This window comes from Amblyomma americanum, chromosome 9, assembly GCF_052857255.1.
Source record: "Amblyomma americanum isolate KBUSLIRL-KWMA chromosome 9, ASM5285725v1, whole genome shotgun sequence".
NCBI classification, from domain to species: domain Eukaryota; kingdom Metazoa; phylum Arthropoda; class Arachnida; order Ixodida; family Ixodidae; genus Amblyomma; species Amblyomma americanum.
Genome location: NC_135505.1, coordinates 143,056,065 through 143,072,232, shown reverse-complemented (window position 1 = coordinate 143,072,232; position 16,168 = coordinate 143,056,065). Strand labels below are relative to the sequence as shown.

The following is a 16,168-nucleotide window of genomic DNA, read 5'->3' as shown; positions in this document are numbered from 1 at the left end:
CTACATTCGGCTGGTTCTTTCTGAGCGCTCGCCTCCAGCTCAGAGCGCTCTGACGCCTTCCTAGAAAAAAGTCGGAGCGGCTCCGAGATGAGTTCACGTGATAGAGCCACTTCCGCCATTTCGCGAAAGCGGTGCGAGGCGTCGGCGTCCCCTACGCGTACAGGCAGGAGCAAGTGTAGGCTTTTGGCGCAGTCACGCTTGCTGCGTTGTGTTTTGCGGGTGCCGTGCTGTGTGAGGCAAAATGTTCAAGAAACGCCGGATAAGCATACGCTAGGAACGCGGTCTGTGTTGCTGTCGCATGACAACAGTGACTCCAGCAGCAGCTCAGACGAGGACGACAGTGCTATCCACAATTCGATGTTCGAAAAATGAGCGTCCCATGGAACGGAAAGGCGGGGTAGCGATCGATATAGGCTAAGCGGCGACCGCGATGCAAACTGTGCGACCACGTGCGGCTAAAGGTAATCAAGGGACCTTACGTCCGGCCACTGTTGACGTATCAGCAGCGGTGCCTCGTCGGGGTTCCGGAAGTTACGTCCTCCTTCTGCCTCCTGCACTTCCGCTCTAAAAACTCGCTGACCATTCGGCTTGACTAGTCTCGCTATGCGCTCAGAGTGAGAGCGGCTCCCACTCTGCCAGATCCTAACCGGGTCGAGGGAGCGACACGTCGAAGACACCATAAGAAGTTGGCAGGAGGCATAGGGTGGGCGCAGCTGGCAAACGACAGGATTAACTGGAGAGGCATGGAAGAGGCCTTTGCCCTGCAGTGGGCGGATTCAGGCTGATGGTGATGACACTGACATCCGGGGAACAAGAGCCAGCGCCGGAGACCGCAGCGCCACCGCTAGGCTGCAAGCCTGCTCCAGCCGCCATCGCGGCTGCTCGGTTACTTTTCGCAAAGACGGTACGTATGTGCTGAGGTGCACTAAGAGGCATTCGTTGCACACCAGATATGTTTTCATTAGTTTGTCCTCACAGACACTGCATGCCTTATCAATTACCCGCTAAGTACAACCCAAGTGTACAGTTATTTAAATGCTTAATCGACGGGTATCGTTTCTGAAGTACGAAAAAAATTGCAGGACGGTTAAGCTTCGCCTTTAGGAGTGGAACGCGACAGCGTGTTGCAGCGCTGCCAGGGTATTACTCATGTACGCATCAGCACATAAATACACTTCACGAAGTCAAAGACCACAATGCATTCACTATGTGCACTATTATTCAGTTCGAACGCTACGAAATCTTGTTGGTTCGACCCAAGTGGACCAAATCTTGTTGGTTCGAACTGAATAACAGTGGACCTGAGTGGCTTCTGAGATTGGAAGCTTTGTTATACATGCGCGAATTTTAATGTGTTCACGCAACCCCAAGTGCGGGTGACGTGGTTTTAGCATCTGAGTTATGTTGTTTGCGTGTATTGGTTTGTAAATGACGTGCTGAAATCGGCAATAAAGATAAGAAAATTTCGTAGCGTGCTGTGCGCGTGCCCGCCTCGCAATCAGGAAGACTTGGGCTCGATTCCCGTACCTCCGTAAGTTTTTTTTTTATTTGGAGGTTCTCGTGTTACAAAGCCGACAACAACAACGCCGACACCGGCTTTTCTGTGACACGTGCTCTTTTACGCTATCGCGTTAATAAGTATTCAGCACATTAAAGCTTGTAGCGCGTGTAGTGCGGAGAAATCTGCTTTAATATGTTCACAAACTGCATTGACGCGACAAATTATTAATAGCAGTAATAGTAATATTGTTTATGTCAACTAGTTTGCACAAAAGCGGGCCTGCGGAAGCCACGGAAGGTTTGAGTGGTAGCGCCCGACAGCAGCTAATACACCTGGTGTGCACTGTCGCAAAGACAGACACAACAGAACGGAGGAAACATTCTATGCATGAGTTGAATCATATGTATGGTTTGCAGTAGCAATTAGCCACTTTTGCATTGATGCCTCGAAAACACTTTTGGAAACACGTCAAATAGTTCTCGTGCATACACAGAAAAAGGAAATAGAAGACAAAAAAAAGCTGACGTTGTTCACATATATGGACGCTGTAGTGGAGGGCTCCCACTTTAATTCGGAGCATCTGGGGTTTTTAATGCGCAGCCAAGTCAGCATGCAGGAAGGGGGGTGTCACGTTTGGCCGCCATTGAAATGGGGCCGGGATCGAACCCGTGTCTTCTTGTTCAGTAAAGAAGCTCTACAGCCAGCGCTCCAAAACGTCGATCACAATACAATGACAGCGAAAAGTTCGGGCACCATCATGCAATGCGCCAGCAACATCACAGGGTATAACAACTGAGTTCGATCCTACTTCCACGGTCGAGGCAAAGCGTAGTTGGACAAAGCAGCAGAGACAGACGCAGGGCGCCGTTCGTGACCTACGGCCACCAGGACATGCCTATTGCCTCATGGCTAAGTCCGTCACCCTCATTCCACCAATGCTTGCGAGTGAACGTCGCGGTTTAGGGGTTTCTACACTGCACTGACTGGGGCACCTTTCTATTAGCCGTATCTTTTGTTTATTTGATAAAATTTTTATTTGTGCATGCATTTTATGGATCAGTCTGATCCACGTGGTTGGTAACGTAGCTTTCGACATCGTAAGGAATCAGAGCTTTACTCAGAAACACCACTGCTGATAGCATCACGAAGGCAGACAGACTAGTAGCAACGCCCATGCCATGAAATAACCTAAACCTGTGTGAAATCTGGCGAATCAGAAAGAAAAATTGCAGAAAAAGACCGGCACGCAGTCGTAGTAGTGCTGAAGTGATATCAAGATAAGCGTGGCATGTACCCACGCTTCATTCGCCAATCGCTCTGTGACGTCATGCATTCAGCACCTTATAAAAAAAGGAATGTTCGGGCGTATACATGCATTCTTCACGCGGCGCTGCTTTGTTACGAACCACCAGGGACAGCTCCGCAGAAGCTCGCCACCCAAGCGCCCACCGAAGGGATCTTTACTTCAACCACAGCCACCCATGGATTCTCAGCAACCGCCAATGGAATCTCAGCAAGGGACCGTTGAACCGCAGCAACCGGCCGTTGAACCGCAGCAACCGGCCTTGGAAGGCGACCTCGAGCCTCGTCCAGAAGACTGCACCTGCACGATATGCCCAGCCTGCCAGAAAAGGATTCGAGCGGGGTTGCCAGCGTGGCTGCGCCATCAACCGACGGAGGAAAAGCAGGAACAGTCGTCGGAGGGGTCTCAATCGGAAGAGGAAAGTGCCTCTGCAGGTATCAATAGTTTATCGGTTGAATTGTACATGTTGTGCGTACGAAGCGTTCTTGCTGGCCACGTGTATGCGGTAAGGAGTTAGATATCTGTGCTGCGGGGTTTGCAGGGCATGTTCCTTTTGGTCGATACTTGTGGTTCAGATGCGCGCTGTTTACGATAGGGCAAAGTGACTCCTCTCTGTGGGGGTTATTTTTGTAGAAAACCCTTTCTAGAAGACGATCTGTAGTAGCATAACCTCTCCATGCCGTTGCCGCTCATCGAGAGTTTACTTTAGCTTACTGTTAATGGTGGAGGGTGCCTAGCAGCGTCCGGCACTGTCGAGTCCCAGCTTATTCAATGCTCTGGCACTGATGGCTGAACACCGACCTCGGCGCTTTCACTTTTTTTAGATATTTCTTTCGGCAGCCCAACGATGAGACTGAAACGCCTCACCCCTTTTGCTTTTTACTAGCATCACCTCGCATACGTTTCTTGCAGAGGCCATGAGCCGAGCTCTCACCCTCGGTCCAAAATTAGGCGATGGTCAGTTATAATTATGCGTATCGGTGATTCTCGCCATAGAGAACCTGGCTACTGATTCGTTACAGCTTTAAATGCAGTTATCTGACGCACACCCGGATTCCTGGACATGACTCGCTCCTGTCGCCACAATCGGACGCAACCGTCGCGGGCCGTTAGATTACACACCATGCACGCACCCGAACCCGACAGCTCCATCGGTGTCCCTGGCGGGTACTCTTCTCTAAAGGTTGCTCCGCCTCCGTTTCCAGGTGCTCAAGGAAGCGGCGCTCAGTCGTCGGAGAGCAGTCCAAAGACCGACACGTCCTTGGTGATGGCTACCTCCTCGACGCCGCCGGAGGTGTCCCTGAAGGAGGAAGCCAGCGGTAGTGCGGCCGCAGCAGCCCAGAAGCAGAAAGATCCAGCCGCGCCTGGTGGGTCTGGGGACGCTTAGAATGTGAGTCCGGCTTGTACACTTTGTAGCGTATATATGAATACATAAATGTCCTCGCGGGGGAAGTCTGCCCCCTCAGTTGTTTCGCCGCGTAATCTTGAACAGCAAACTTGCCCGTGCACATGTCGGCATAAGCCAGGCATCATTAGGCAAAAAAGCCAATTAAGCGAAGGAAAGATAGCCTCTGGTCCTTACGGGTAACGGAGCGGATTCCAAGAGAAGGCAAGCGTAGCAGGGGGCGGTAGAAAGGTAGGTGGGCGGATGAGATTAAGAAATTTGCAGGCATAGCGTGGGCGCAGCTGCCAAAGGACAGAGTTAATTGAATAGGCATGGCAGAGGCCATTGCCTTGCAGTGGCTGGAGTCGGGCTGATGAATTATGTGTAGGGAGGTGTGCAGGTGGAATGCATGTTCAATTTCATTTCTGAATTTGTTCTGTTGTACTGTACACTGTTTTAAGCGCATGCGTCAGAATGCTTGCCTTCGTTACTGCCTAATGTTCCGGCTGTACTTATCCCCTGGCTTCTAAGCTGCTTGCTCGCCATATTACCAGAACGTTTCTCTTTATCGCTAGGTTTTCTTTGCGTGGCGTCGAGCCTTCTCGGTTTGTTAAGCGTAGGATGGCTTCGTCTTGCCGTCCGTTGCAGAATCTCGCAGCGTTTCAAAAGACGTTTCTATCGCTCTTCTGCAACTGCTTTGTTTGCAGCGTCATACTTTCGCACGACGTCATCACAAGCATTCGTACGCCTATTATCATTTGAACTGTCGGTGAACTGCTACTTTTTTCTCGACGTACCAGGTTTTGTCATCGTTGATTGCTGACCAAACTAATTCTACGCTTTTCTTTTCCATTTGCAGGCCGCTAACATCCACTAGCTGGCTTCCTAATATCCTACCCGCAGCAAGATGTGCGCACGATAGTAATTGCGCCATCGTTCGAGATCTTATACACCTCGCTGCTGTTTAATCATGTATTGTCAAATAATAAATGCTTTATCGCTTTCTTCCATCTTGTTTCCTTAGTCCCTCCACAGTCGACAGGTCGTTTAACGTGTCAGTTCGAAGTCGTTAGACCTTTAAAATTTTTTCGAAGACCGAGTTGGTTCTTTTGCATGGTGAGGGAACAGTGCAAGGAACGAAACATTGACAGTGACGGCCAGCTGATGGTAAGTGCCCGTGTTCAGTGCAGCAGGCTGGGCAGCTTAACCACGATACTTTTTTTTCCCCTGGAGCACCCCATTGGTGAAATTTCCAGCAATTATTCAAACCATAAGTAGCAATGTGCTTCAGTGGTTTCGACGAGTATTCTACTCACGTTGCAGATTTAGCACTTGTAAAATGCCACGAGGGTTCCACTAAGATAAGAACATGCGGGAAGGGCATGTGTGCCTAAGTATTGTTGCGTGTCTCCACAGAGAAAGGCACATCTGGCAGCAGTAGCGACTCTCAAGTGTATAGAGCACTATACAAAATACAGATGCAAATGAAGTTTCGTGCTCGAGGTCTTATTGCCCGTGGGGCATCAAGCTGTGGACAGGGTGGTCCTAATGCACGGCCAGCTGCTCCCAGTGGCCTCACGGTGCCTGCTCAAAACGTCCCGTGAATGCCTTTCAGTGTATCTGTAGTGCTATTTATCATGACGACATGCGATGGTTGGCAGCCTCACAACCCGTTGCTCGGCGGGCGTTCCTTAAATATCCGTCCATAGACGCGGCATCGGTTGCGCGGACGGCTATATCTTGCGGCATCTAATCTCCCCGCTCTGCCTTCTATTCTTGGCAAAAACCTTATCGTCGCTTAGATACTCTTTGTGTCTCTATCTCTGGCCCGATGCCTCGTTATATCGCCACACGCCACAGCACATCAGCGCAGCGATAACAGCTATAGTCCCACTCAATATGGCGTCAGATGTCTGCTGAAGAATTGCGTCGCAGGCATTGCGCTCGAGATATTTTGTTTTCATTCATGGTTGTTTTATAATCGCACATAAAACAGTGGGGATTAATTCGCTGTAGTTATGAAATGGCAGACATATAGTCGGACGTCACTCGCCTCGGATTGGCTTCTGGGGCGGCTGCGTATGCGCTGATCAGCCGATGAAGAAGAAAGGGAGAATCAGTGCTTGCCAGGTAGGGACGGTTTGCTGGTCGAGCTAGTTGAGCGCTGGACCGTTCGCGAGAACTAGACGTGAGTAATCATTGCCGCTTCCTTGTACCGCGCTGGATATATTTTTACTTCCGGAGAGTTTTAGTTGGCACCGCCCAGAGAATGAATTAACGTCGCTGCTCGTGCCTTATAAGTGCTTAGGCCCTTGCGCTGTTGTGCTATATCGCATCTCTGCATTACGGTAACCGCCGCCCCGGAGCTCGAGAGTTGGGCGCGAGTTTCGCAATATGTCTGCTTAGGGTACGCCCCCACTACTTCAATCTTTTTTTTTCGGCGGGAGGGGGGGGGGGAGGGGGAGGGGGGCTGGCGGAGCAGCATTTTCAGAGTTCTCATGGCGTGGTATGAGCTTTTGGTTGCTGCAGCGCGTATTAGATGACAATAGAAGGTCAAACCCTGTGTCTCCATGGCCTTAAAATCAAGTCCGTTTGTCATAGGAGATGGCATTGTACACAGCGACTGCCGTGATCAAAAGCGTTTCTTGTTCACATGTAGCCTTACCTCGGGCCATTCGAACGATGTACTAGACCAGTCCTTGTAAACGCTGAAATTTTCCTTATATGCTTATAGCCTCTTCCTAACGTTCTCTTAGTTTAAAAAAGAAATGAAGCGGGTTGCGTCTGGCGAACATTGATAGCACAGATGAACATGGAGTAGCCATCGTTTGGAGCTCTTGTCGTTTCGGGGCAGGACGAGGCAGGCAACGCTGCACAAATAGCAGAGTATTGCAGGGCATTCGCCTCGTATGCGGGAAATGCTTGGCTCGAACTTGGGTACCAGTTATGACGCCTTACATCGCTGATAACGGCCATCACAACCACAGGATGGCGCTGACTGCGCTGTTGTGGAGGCCGCACACTCATGTATTGTTAGGCGATAATATTTTAACACTTCACTGCCCAAAGCCGCGAATTCACGACATAGCCCTGTCGAAAAAAAACAACAGAAAAAATCTGTCGTCACAACAAATTTTATGTAACATTTTTGACATAAATTTTGTAGCATATAGCAGAAGTTTCTGTAGTAATAACAGGATATTGTGTAGTTACTACAGAAAAGTACTACACAAGAATGCTACAAAACAGAAAAATGTGTCGTTACGATACAATTGATTTTGTGTTTTTGTACTTCTCCGTATTTTTTTTTCGACTGGGAGCAGTTTGCAAGCCATGTACTTTGTCTTGTAATCAACACGCAACTTAGCCGCTGCGATGGCGCAGTGGTTATGGCGCTCGGCTGCCGACCCGAAAGACGCGGATTCGATCCCGGCCGCGGCAGTCGAATTTCGATGGAGGCGAAATCCTAGAGGCCCGCGTACTGTGCGATGTCAGCGCACGTTAAAAACCTCAGGTGGTCGAAATTTCCGGAGCCCTTCACTACGGCGTCTCTCATAGCCTGAGTCGCTTTTGGACGTTAAACACCCATAAACCAAACATTACTACATGGAAGTTGGATATAAAGTCTGATATCAGCATGTTCTGAACAGCCAGCGCTGTTCCGTCAAAATGATTGGCGTCACTGTGAGAAAGCTGTGTGAATAAAAAGAGGGCGCGAATGTGCGTCTTCCATCCGGCGTCCAAGCATTCCTAGTCTCTCGTTTTTTGACAAATACTGCCGGGCGAATAGAAGTACGCCTGTTGGGTAAAAAAAACCGTTTACTATTGCTGCATCTTCCAGTTGGTTTGCTGCCTTAGATCTGGCCATGATACGCAACTCCCATTAGCTGCAAGGAGTTGAGTAAATGGTAACTGACGCTAACTGGCGGCAGTCTGGTTACTGGCGAAAGCATGGAAGTTTCTATAACGCGGGTTTTTTTCCACTGCGCCTGTAGCCGCTGCGTTTTGTATATTTTTGTAAATTTTAAGTTTCAATTGTATTCTATTTTTCGTTATTATTTTATTTATTTATTGTTTTTTTTCTATTTTTATTAAAATATTTGTTTCAGTATTTTTTTGCTTTTATTTTTTCCAACTTTTATTTATTTCTATTTTTATTATTTTTACCAATCACTAATTCATGCGCAATCGCTAATTGATGACTAAATAATAATCATCCATTAGAGTACATGAGTATATGGGTTATAGCAACTGTGTCATTGATGACGTCATAGTTGGACAGATTTCGCGACCGAACGGACAGTGATGAGCCATTAAGGGCTTTCGCCTTAATATTAGCGGCACTAAAAAAAATTCGGTTTTGGCTTTCGTGGGTAGCTACCGTCTTTATCAAAAGTAAGGAAGCGGGCGTGAACGGCCTGATAGCTGGAGCGCGGTCGGGAGGTGTCACTGCGTTCGCCGGCGCTTGTCGTAGCGAGCGCTTGCTGCGAGATAAGCGCTGATGACGTTGATTTGTACCCTCCCGCTTGCTGCTTTGGGGTCGTTCACGCCTGCCATGGTTACTTTTGACAAACACGGTACATTAGCTAACGCAATGTGGAGGTAATGGTTTTTTTCTTTGATTTCATATTTTAAGCTTTACAGTATTAAAGTAGATACGTAACTTTTCCCTCTCCTGCTAAGGGGTAGTAGGAGGCTGTCCTCAGTCTTTCGTCTCAGCTTACATATTGTTTGTGCTTACAAGTGGTGCGCTGAGCTTCAATATCCCGTCTTCCTTCTTCCAGAGGGGTGAGATGGCCCGCGATGGCACCCCGCAGGAACCACCCAGTATCGACGAAGGTCTCTACTCGAGGCAGCTGTGAGTCGGACCTCATTGTGCCTCGGACCGCTGTCAATACTTCGTGTATGCGTTTGCGTAGCTGGATAAGGCGAATGAATTAACCGGTGGGTTGTGTTTCAGCTAATACGGAAGACTGTTCGATAAAGACGCGTACAGTACCTTATCAATATCCATTGAAAGAAAAGTACGTCACCGATATACGCGGCCTGTACTGTCATATGGGACAGAAACTTCAAGGCGAACGAGTCATGAATTTCGGAATTAACTCAAGCTGTTGACATTCATTTTGGAATTGGCCACCGCGGTGGCTCAGTGGTTATGGCGCTCGGCTGCTGACCCGAAAGACGCGGGTTCAATCCCGGCCACGGCGGTCGAATTTCGATGGAGGCGAAATTCTAGAGTCCCGTGTTCTGTGGGATGTCAGTGCACGTTAAAGAACCCCAGGTGGTCGAAATTTCTGGAGCCCTTCACTACGGCGTCCCTCATAGCCTGAGTTGCTTTGGGGCGTTAAAACCCCCATAAACCATTCATTTTGGAATTTTGAGCTGCATGTAGATATCAGCCACGCGTGAATGGCGTCACAATCAATAATAACTTGGGGTATGTTAAAAAACCTGGAGTGCGTACCAGAATTCAGGTATATATATGCTAGCTCCTCTGGTGCAAAAAATCTGTTCGGCTCATGGCAGGCAAAGGTTAAAAATATATATGTCATTAAGAGCACCAGAGCACCACTTGCAACTGAAGCTTACTAGCTAATGTACTGCTTTGGCTCTGGATACTATCCAGCGTACTGGACAAATACACACTTCTAACAAAAATAAGGTAGTTTGGGCTAGTCATCAAACCTTGAGAACACTCGTAGCGATAAGGAGGTCAAGAATGCAGGTTGAGAAAAGGAAGAACGTAGGAGTTGCCCTTTCATTTACATGTTGCATGAAATGATGCCCACATCCCAGTCCTGAAATTCAGTGGGCAAATCCTTGAAGTGGGTGCAGTAGACAAATTGCAGTTTATACTTGTAGAAAGCTCAGCCAAGGCCACCTCTGAAGAAGTGCTCTACATGCTGCCGACTATAGTTGTCATGTATAGTTCAGGTAGGATAGTATACTTCATGGACACAAAGCTTCTTGGGGTGGAATAGAAATACTTGTTGGGCTGATAAAACGACGAAAAATGAAAGTGTCCTGCCCGTACAGAAAGAGCTCGGTCCCAGCGTTAAATACTGCCGGGAGACCGTTTGTAAAAATCTAACTGAACCTAATTTCAATTACTGGCGACTGAGCTTGCTTCAGTTCTAAAGCAGCTATAATTGTTCTTGTTTCTTTTCGTCTCCGCTGACATGTAGTTACACTTAACAGCTCTAGCAAGCCAACGAAAGGCGCCAGTTGGTACTTAGTGACTTTCACTTAGCTTAGTACTTGGTAGAGTGAATGCGAAAAGCGTGTGATGTAGCTTTTTATGTGGTGTTTCTGTATTCGCTGCAACCACTAGGCACCCAATTCGTTGCAGCTATTAAAACCTTTTTTGATCCTCGCCAGTTTTAATGTTTGGAGGATAGCGTATTCGAAGGAGTTGACCATTACTATCTTCCCTTACTGATCACATATGGTACGAGACACAGTTATTCTTTCATGTGTTTTGTGTTTTTCGTGCCCGACAATTTTTGAACGGGAAAGCATTTTTGAACGGGAAAGAGTTTATGAGCTCAATTTTCTTCATATATTGTAAGATTTCACCGTAACACTCAATATAGCCGCAGATCTCCCGTCGGCAGGCTAGCATTATTTTGCCATTAACGTTTTTGCTATCGTCGAAAGCGTTCCCCGTTGGTTTCTATAGTGGTTTTAAGTACTCGATACGAGTGATGGAAACGCTGTGAAATAAATAATTTGCTACAGGCTGGAAGAATCGACCATTACCTTCAATATTTCTGTACCAGTGCCTTACAGTTATCCAATTTTCAAAATTTTTGTCCAAGCATGTTGGACATGTGTTCTGTCATTGTTCCGTTGTCTTTTCTCACATTGCGTTGTATATCGTGGTTTTCACGATGGGGTGGAGCAAACTAGAGGCGCACGTTTCAACGCAGCTACGTGCTGGGCCACGAGGCGATGCAGCGGATGGCTCGCTCCGACGTGCTCATCTCGGGCGTGCGGGGACTCGGCGTGGAGGTCGCCAAGAACATCATTCTCAGCGGGGTCAAGTCGGTCACGATCCATGACGAAGGCGACTGCACACTGTCTGACCTGTCTTCTCAGGTCAGGATGTTTCTGCCACATAGTTTGAAGTTTTAAGTTGTAAGTTTTATATTCTAAGTTTTAAGCTCTAAGTTTTAATGCAGCGTCTGTGCGTGTCTCTCGGTGTCTATTCTTCTCTTGTGTGTGTTTTTTTGCGCTGCTACTATGCCTAAGACAAGTAACCAACTCGCCCAAGAGCTCGTTTTACTTAAGTTTTCAGTTCTTAGTTTTTAGTCTTCAGTTTTTAGTTTCGAGCTTTGAGTTTGAGAAAGTTTTAAGTTTTCGGTTTTAAGTTTTCGGTTTTAAGTTTTAAGATTTAAGTTTTAATTTTTAATTTTGAACTTTTAATTTTGAACTTTTAATTTTGAACTTTCAAGTTTGAACTTTTAAGTTTTAATTTTGAACTTTTAAGTTTTAGTTTTGAACTTTTAAGTTTTCAGTTTGAACTTTTAAGTTTTAAGTTTGAACTTTTAAGTTTTAATTTTGAACTTTTAAGTTTTAATTTTGAACTTTTAAGTTTTAGTTTTGAACTTTTAAGTTTTCAGTTTGAACTTTTAAGTGTTAAGTTTGAACTTTTAAGTGTTAAGTTTTAAGTTTGAACTTCTAATTGTTAAGTTTTGAGTTTTGAGTTTTGATTTTCAGTTTCGAGTTTTGATTTTCAGTTTCGAGTTTGAAGTTTTGAGTTTTGATTTTCAGTTTCGAGTTTGAAGTTTTGAGTTTATTCATTGCTCTGTTATACAGGTAACAAACGCGCAATAAAGCAGGAGCCAAAGGCGTAGCCTGACAGGGGCTCCTGCCCTATTGAGCACTAATGGCGGACAGGGTGCACTTTCACACAAAACTAACGAGCATATACAGTAGATCTTGTATAGACACGAAGCGTTGAAACTGGAGAGAAAAGAAAATTGTAAAAGCCGTAACAAGCATATAAAATATATTATGATACACATAGCAAACGCTCAAACAGAAATTTGAATGATTCTATTCTAACTAAGCCACATAAGGAGAAACCATAAAGTTAAGTATTTATTATTTCACTCTCCAGCAAGAATCTTAATTCTTAGTAACTTCATTGAAATACGTGCCCTGAAATAAATCCTGTTTCCTAGGTTGTTTAAAAGTAGGGGGAGTTGGTAGTGTACGTGTTGCGTGCCAAAGTTTGTACCTATGCGTGGTGTTCTAAGTGTTTCTTTTTGTAAGCAGTACCGACTTGGTGTCTTAGACCCGACATTCTGATATAGCTTATTTTATGCTATTTATGCTTTGCACGCGTGCACTGGAGATTGCGCTGTCGTGAATATTACCGCCTTTTTTTTAGTCGCATGTGCTTACGGGAAACCTTCTAGGTAGAGTAGATTTCAATTATGGTGTAGTTATACTCATTAGCTGTCGAATGGGCTCAGGTGGATGCCAATGAGTAGTTACTCTCGAATAGAAATTTACTCCACATTTGGAAGATTTTCTTAAATACATTGAACTGACGCCACTTCCACTTCGAGGGCGTTGTTCTTTTATTGAGCCTCTCACAACCACCTACTAGCCCTCCTCGTTAGCTCAGCTCGTAGAGCCACTGCCCTGGATAGGCGGCAGCCGTGGTCTCAATTCACGGACTAGGACGTGTTTTTCTTCAAACCCGAAGCTTAAGAGAAAGCATCATATTGCTCCTCCGCAGCCATATACCTGCGTTCATGTAGATGCTGATTAGTAATTATTCTCTTTTCTTTTTCCCTGTTTGAGCGGTGCGAAACAATTCATAGGCTGCGTGAAGTAAACACGGCGAAAGCTATCTCGGAGCCCACTCGTGCGCATACTCTAATGTTCCCAACTAAACATTTATATATATATATATATATATATATATATATATATATATATATATATATATATATATATATATATATATATATATATATATAAAGGCAGCTAACAATCGCCGAAACCAAGGTGCATAGGGGAATGTATAATTTTTTTTTATGTGTAGTGCTTAACAGTGGGATAACAATACTTTGATTAATCTATCGCTTAAAGAAAATTATTTATAAAGCAGCAGAAAAAAACAACCATGCCGCCGGTGGGATCCGAACCCACGACCTCCGAATATCGCGTCCGGTGCTCTACCTACTGAGCTACGGCGACGGCTGTCCAATCTGCTGCTCTCTTGGGTATTTATATTTATTGGGTGTATATATATATATATATATATATATATATATATATATATATATATATATATATATATATATATATATATATATATATCGAATTAGGAGACAGTTAAAAAAATAAAAAAAGCCATCGAGCATTTCCTTGGTAGCTGTCTTGACTACGGTGTTCTGGTCGGGAAGATGGCAATGAACCATCTGGGTGCCAGACAGGTTAAGTAACTTGGACGTAGTATACACCACGGGCGGCGCTTGTTAAAAAGGCCACAGTCCCACTGGCATATCTTCCCCCGCTTTGCAGTTCTACTTGAACGAAGCTTCCCTCGGCAAGAACAGAGCCGAGGCCTGCGTGGCTTCCTTGGCGGAGCTGAACAGCTACGTGTCGGTGTCTGCCCACACGCAGTCCCTGACAAACGACTTTCTGCAACAGTTCAGTGTAAGCCCGCTTATCCTGCTTTATCGATTTAACGGTGGGAATAAATGCTGTCGATGTCCGTTATTTTAAGGGTACTAACTCTTGAATCTCTATTTCCCTATCTTTGGACACCTGAACCGCGCCGTATCCCTTCCCTTACGGCGCGGTTCAGGTGTCCAACGATATATGAGACAGATACTGCGCCATTTCCATTTCACCAAAAACCAATTATTATTATTATTATTTTAAGCGCATTATGTGGGCTTTCTACAGTCTGGTTTCCAGATTGCCTAGGAAAGAATAGTGTGCATAATTTTATAATAATAATTGGTTTTTCGGGAAAGGAAATAGCGCAGTATCTGTCTCATATATCGGCGGACACCTGAACCGCGCCGTAAGGGAAGGAATAAAGGAAGGAGTGAAAGAAGAAAGGAAGAAAGAGGTGCCGTAGTGGAGGGCTCCGGAATAATTTCGACCACCTGGGGATCTTTAACGTGCACTGACATCGCACAGCACACGGCCGCCTTAGCGTTTTGCAGGAAGTAGCGTAGTCGTGCATAATTTTCAATTTCCTTAGTAATAAGCAAGCTATAGTTTTTCTCTTTTATCAGCCTTCAAAACAGGCAGGCCAAAAAGTGACTGCATGTTGACTGCTATGTTTTGGATGCATCTTTACTGTTCTGCTTGCCGCAGCTGTGGCCTATATTGTGAGCATCCGCCTCGCTTGTGGGAGGTGCGGGGTTCGATCCCCAGTGCCGCCGGGTAGCCACCGGTGATGCAATGGGTATAAGCTTTCCCCTGGTCTGGTGCTGGGCCTATATAGGGTAAAATGCTTGGGAAGTGGGTCATTGACCCCACCTCTAGTAGAAAAAAAGATACCTTGTGCCATGGCGCTCCTTGGCCACAGATGCCCTTGCGCCATAAAAATCCATCATCATCATCATTTATTGTTCTGCTTTGGATGTATTCACTCATTTCGTGAATAGTAACTGATACCACCGACGAATATTCATTGTTTCTGATGCTGCAAGAGTTTAACGCATGTATGCCATTCCTGTCTTGCTTTTGTTTGGCTATAAGAGCTATGCTGGCACTAATATGAAATGTACAGTGTTTGGACCAAGGATACAAGCTTACCGAGATAGTTCGGAAGCAGTTGAAGCCCTTCGAAGACATGCGAAGAAATACCATCCACACTCGACTAAAGGCCACGCTTTTTTTATTTATAACTTAGGAGTGTGCAGCCTGTACTCGAAAACAGCATTTTTCAGTTCAATTGTCAAACTTCATTCCGAAAAAACTAATTTATTGAACTGTACAGTCTGACGCTATATCTGGCGCCTAACTGCAGATACCTTTACGTATCTTCATCGCCATTGCTTCCGCCGGGGCTCGGGTCTGGCAGCTCAACGCCCTCGTCATGAAGACATCGGTTCCACCCATTGCATTCCTCGAAATTCTTGTAACTTTAAAAATTTTATCAATGTGTAAAGGCTCCGCTCACCACGAAACCAAAATCCACGAGCAGACGAACTGCAGTGATGCCCTTGTTGGGTATCCAGTCGGCTTCAATTCGTAGTCGGCCGTCGCCATATACTTCGAGTGCAAGCGTCTGAATTCTACTTTGAATGGCACACAGCTGAAGAGCGGGGCATTCTTGAAGGAAGATGATAACAATGATTACAACGCGGTGTTATCGCCTTCGGGCAGCCACTGGGGAGCGTAATTTATACACAGGAGAAACGCAGTTGCTCCTAGCAGAATTTTTCCTTTCAAAGTTATTCGCTCTCAACTGCGGGGAAGTGGCGCTTACACGAACGCGGCCATTAGTGAAGTGTATACGGTATATCACTGAGGAGCTCTTTAAACAAGCTTGCTTGAACCTTCGCCGTCTAACGTGAGAACTGAACCACGTATTCTACTTTTGTGCCTATTGACAGGTGGTGGTATTGACGGACACACCCCTGGATAAACAGCTCTCCGTCTCGGCCTTCACTCACGCCCACAACATTGCTCTCATCGTGGCCGACACACGCGGTCTCTGTGGGTGAGTGTCCGTTAGCTTTGCTCTTGGCACGCAGACTTCTAGTGAGAGCCGCATGTGTGGCCTAAAGCCTCGCCTTCAAGCCGTGTAGCATGGCACTTTGGCGTCCCTGCAGCTCGAGCCCTCTTAAGGGGTGAGGACCAGAGGTCCCCCAATCTCCGCGGATGCGCAGTTGCATGGGAGTGAAAAGTAGCCCTCCACACAGAACGAGAGCGAATTATCGCGTGGGTGGGACCCATTTTTTATGCGAAGCATAATAGGGACACTACTTAGCTCAAC

The 16,168-nt window shown here is 46.2% G+C and overlaps 2 protein-coding genes across 2 annotated transcripts in view; both read left to right on the top strand.

The window, feature by feature from the left end:
• The first annotated feature begins 2,897 nt into the window (after positions 1–2,897).
• Positions 2,898–4,191, top strand: LOC144105675 (uncharacterized). The gene is made up of 2 exons (XM_077638782.1): positions 2,898–3,238; positions 4,010–4,191. The coding sequence occupies exons 1-2, from the start codon at positions 2,983–2,985 to the stop codon at positions 4,189–4,191; spliced, it is 438 nt and encodes a 145-aa protein (XP_077494908.1). The 5' UTR covers positions 2,898–2,982.
• A 1,110-nt stretch (positions 4,192–5,301) lies between these two features.
• Positions 5,302–16,168, top strand: part of LOC144103755 (ubiquitin-like modifier-activating enzyme 1) — a 70,840-nt gene continuing 59,973 nt past the window's right edge. The window contains exons 1-5 of the mRNA XM_077636410.1: positions 5,302–5,355; positions 8,973–9,046; positions 11,121–11,289; positions 13,732–13,866; positions 15,786–15,892. Of these exons, the coding sequence (XP_077492536.1) occupies positions 5,302–5,355; positions 8,973–9,046; positions 11,121–11,289; positions 13,732–13,866; positions 15,786–15,892 (539 nt within the window). The remainder of the gene's footprint in view (positions 5,356–8,972; positions 9,047–11,120; positions 11,290–13,731; positions 13,867–15,785; positions 15,893–16,168) is intronic.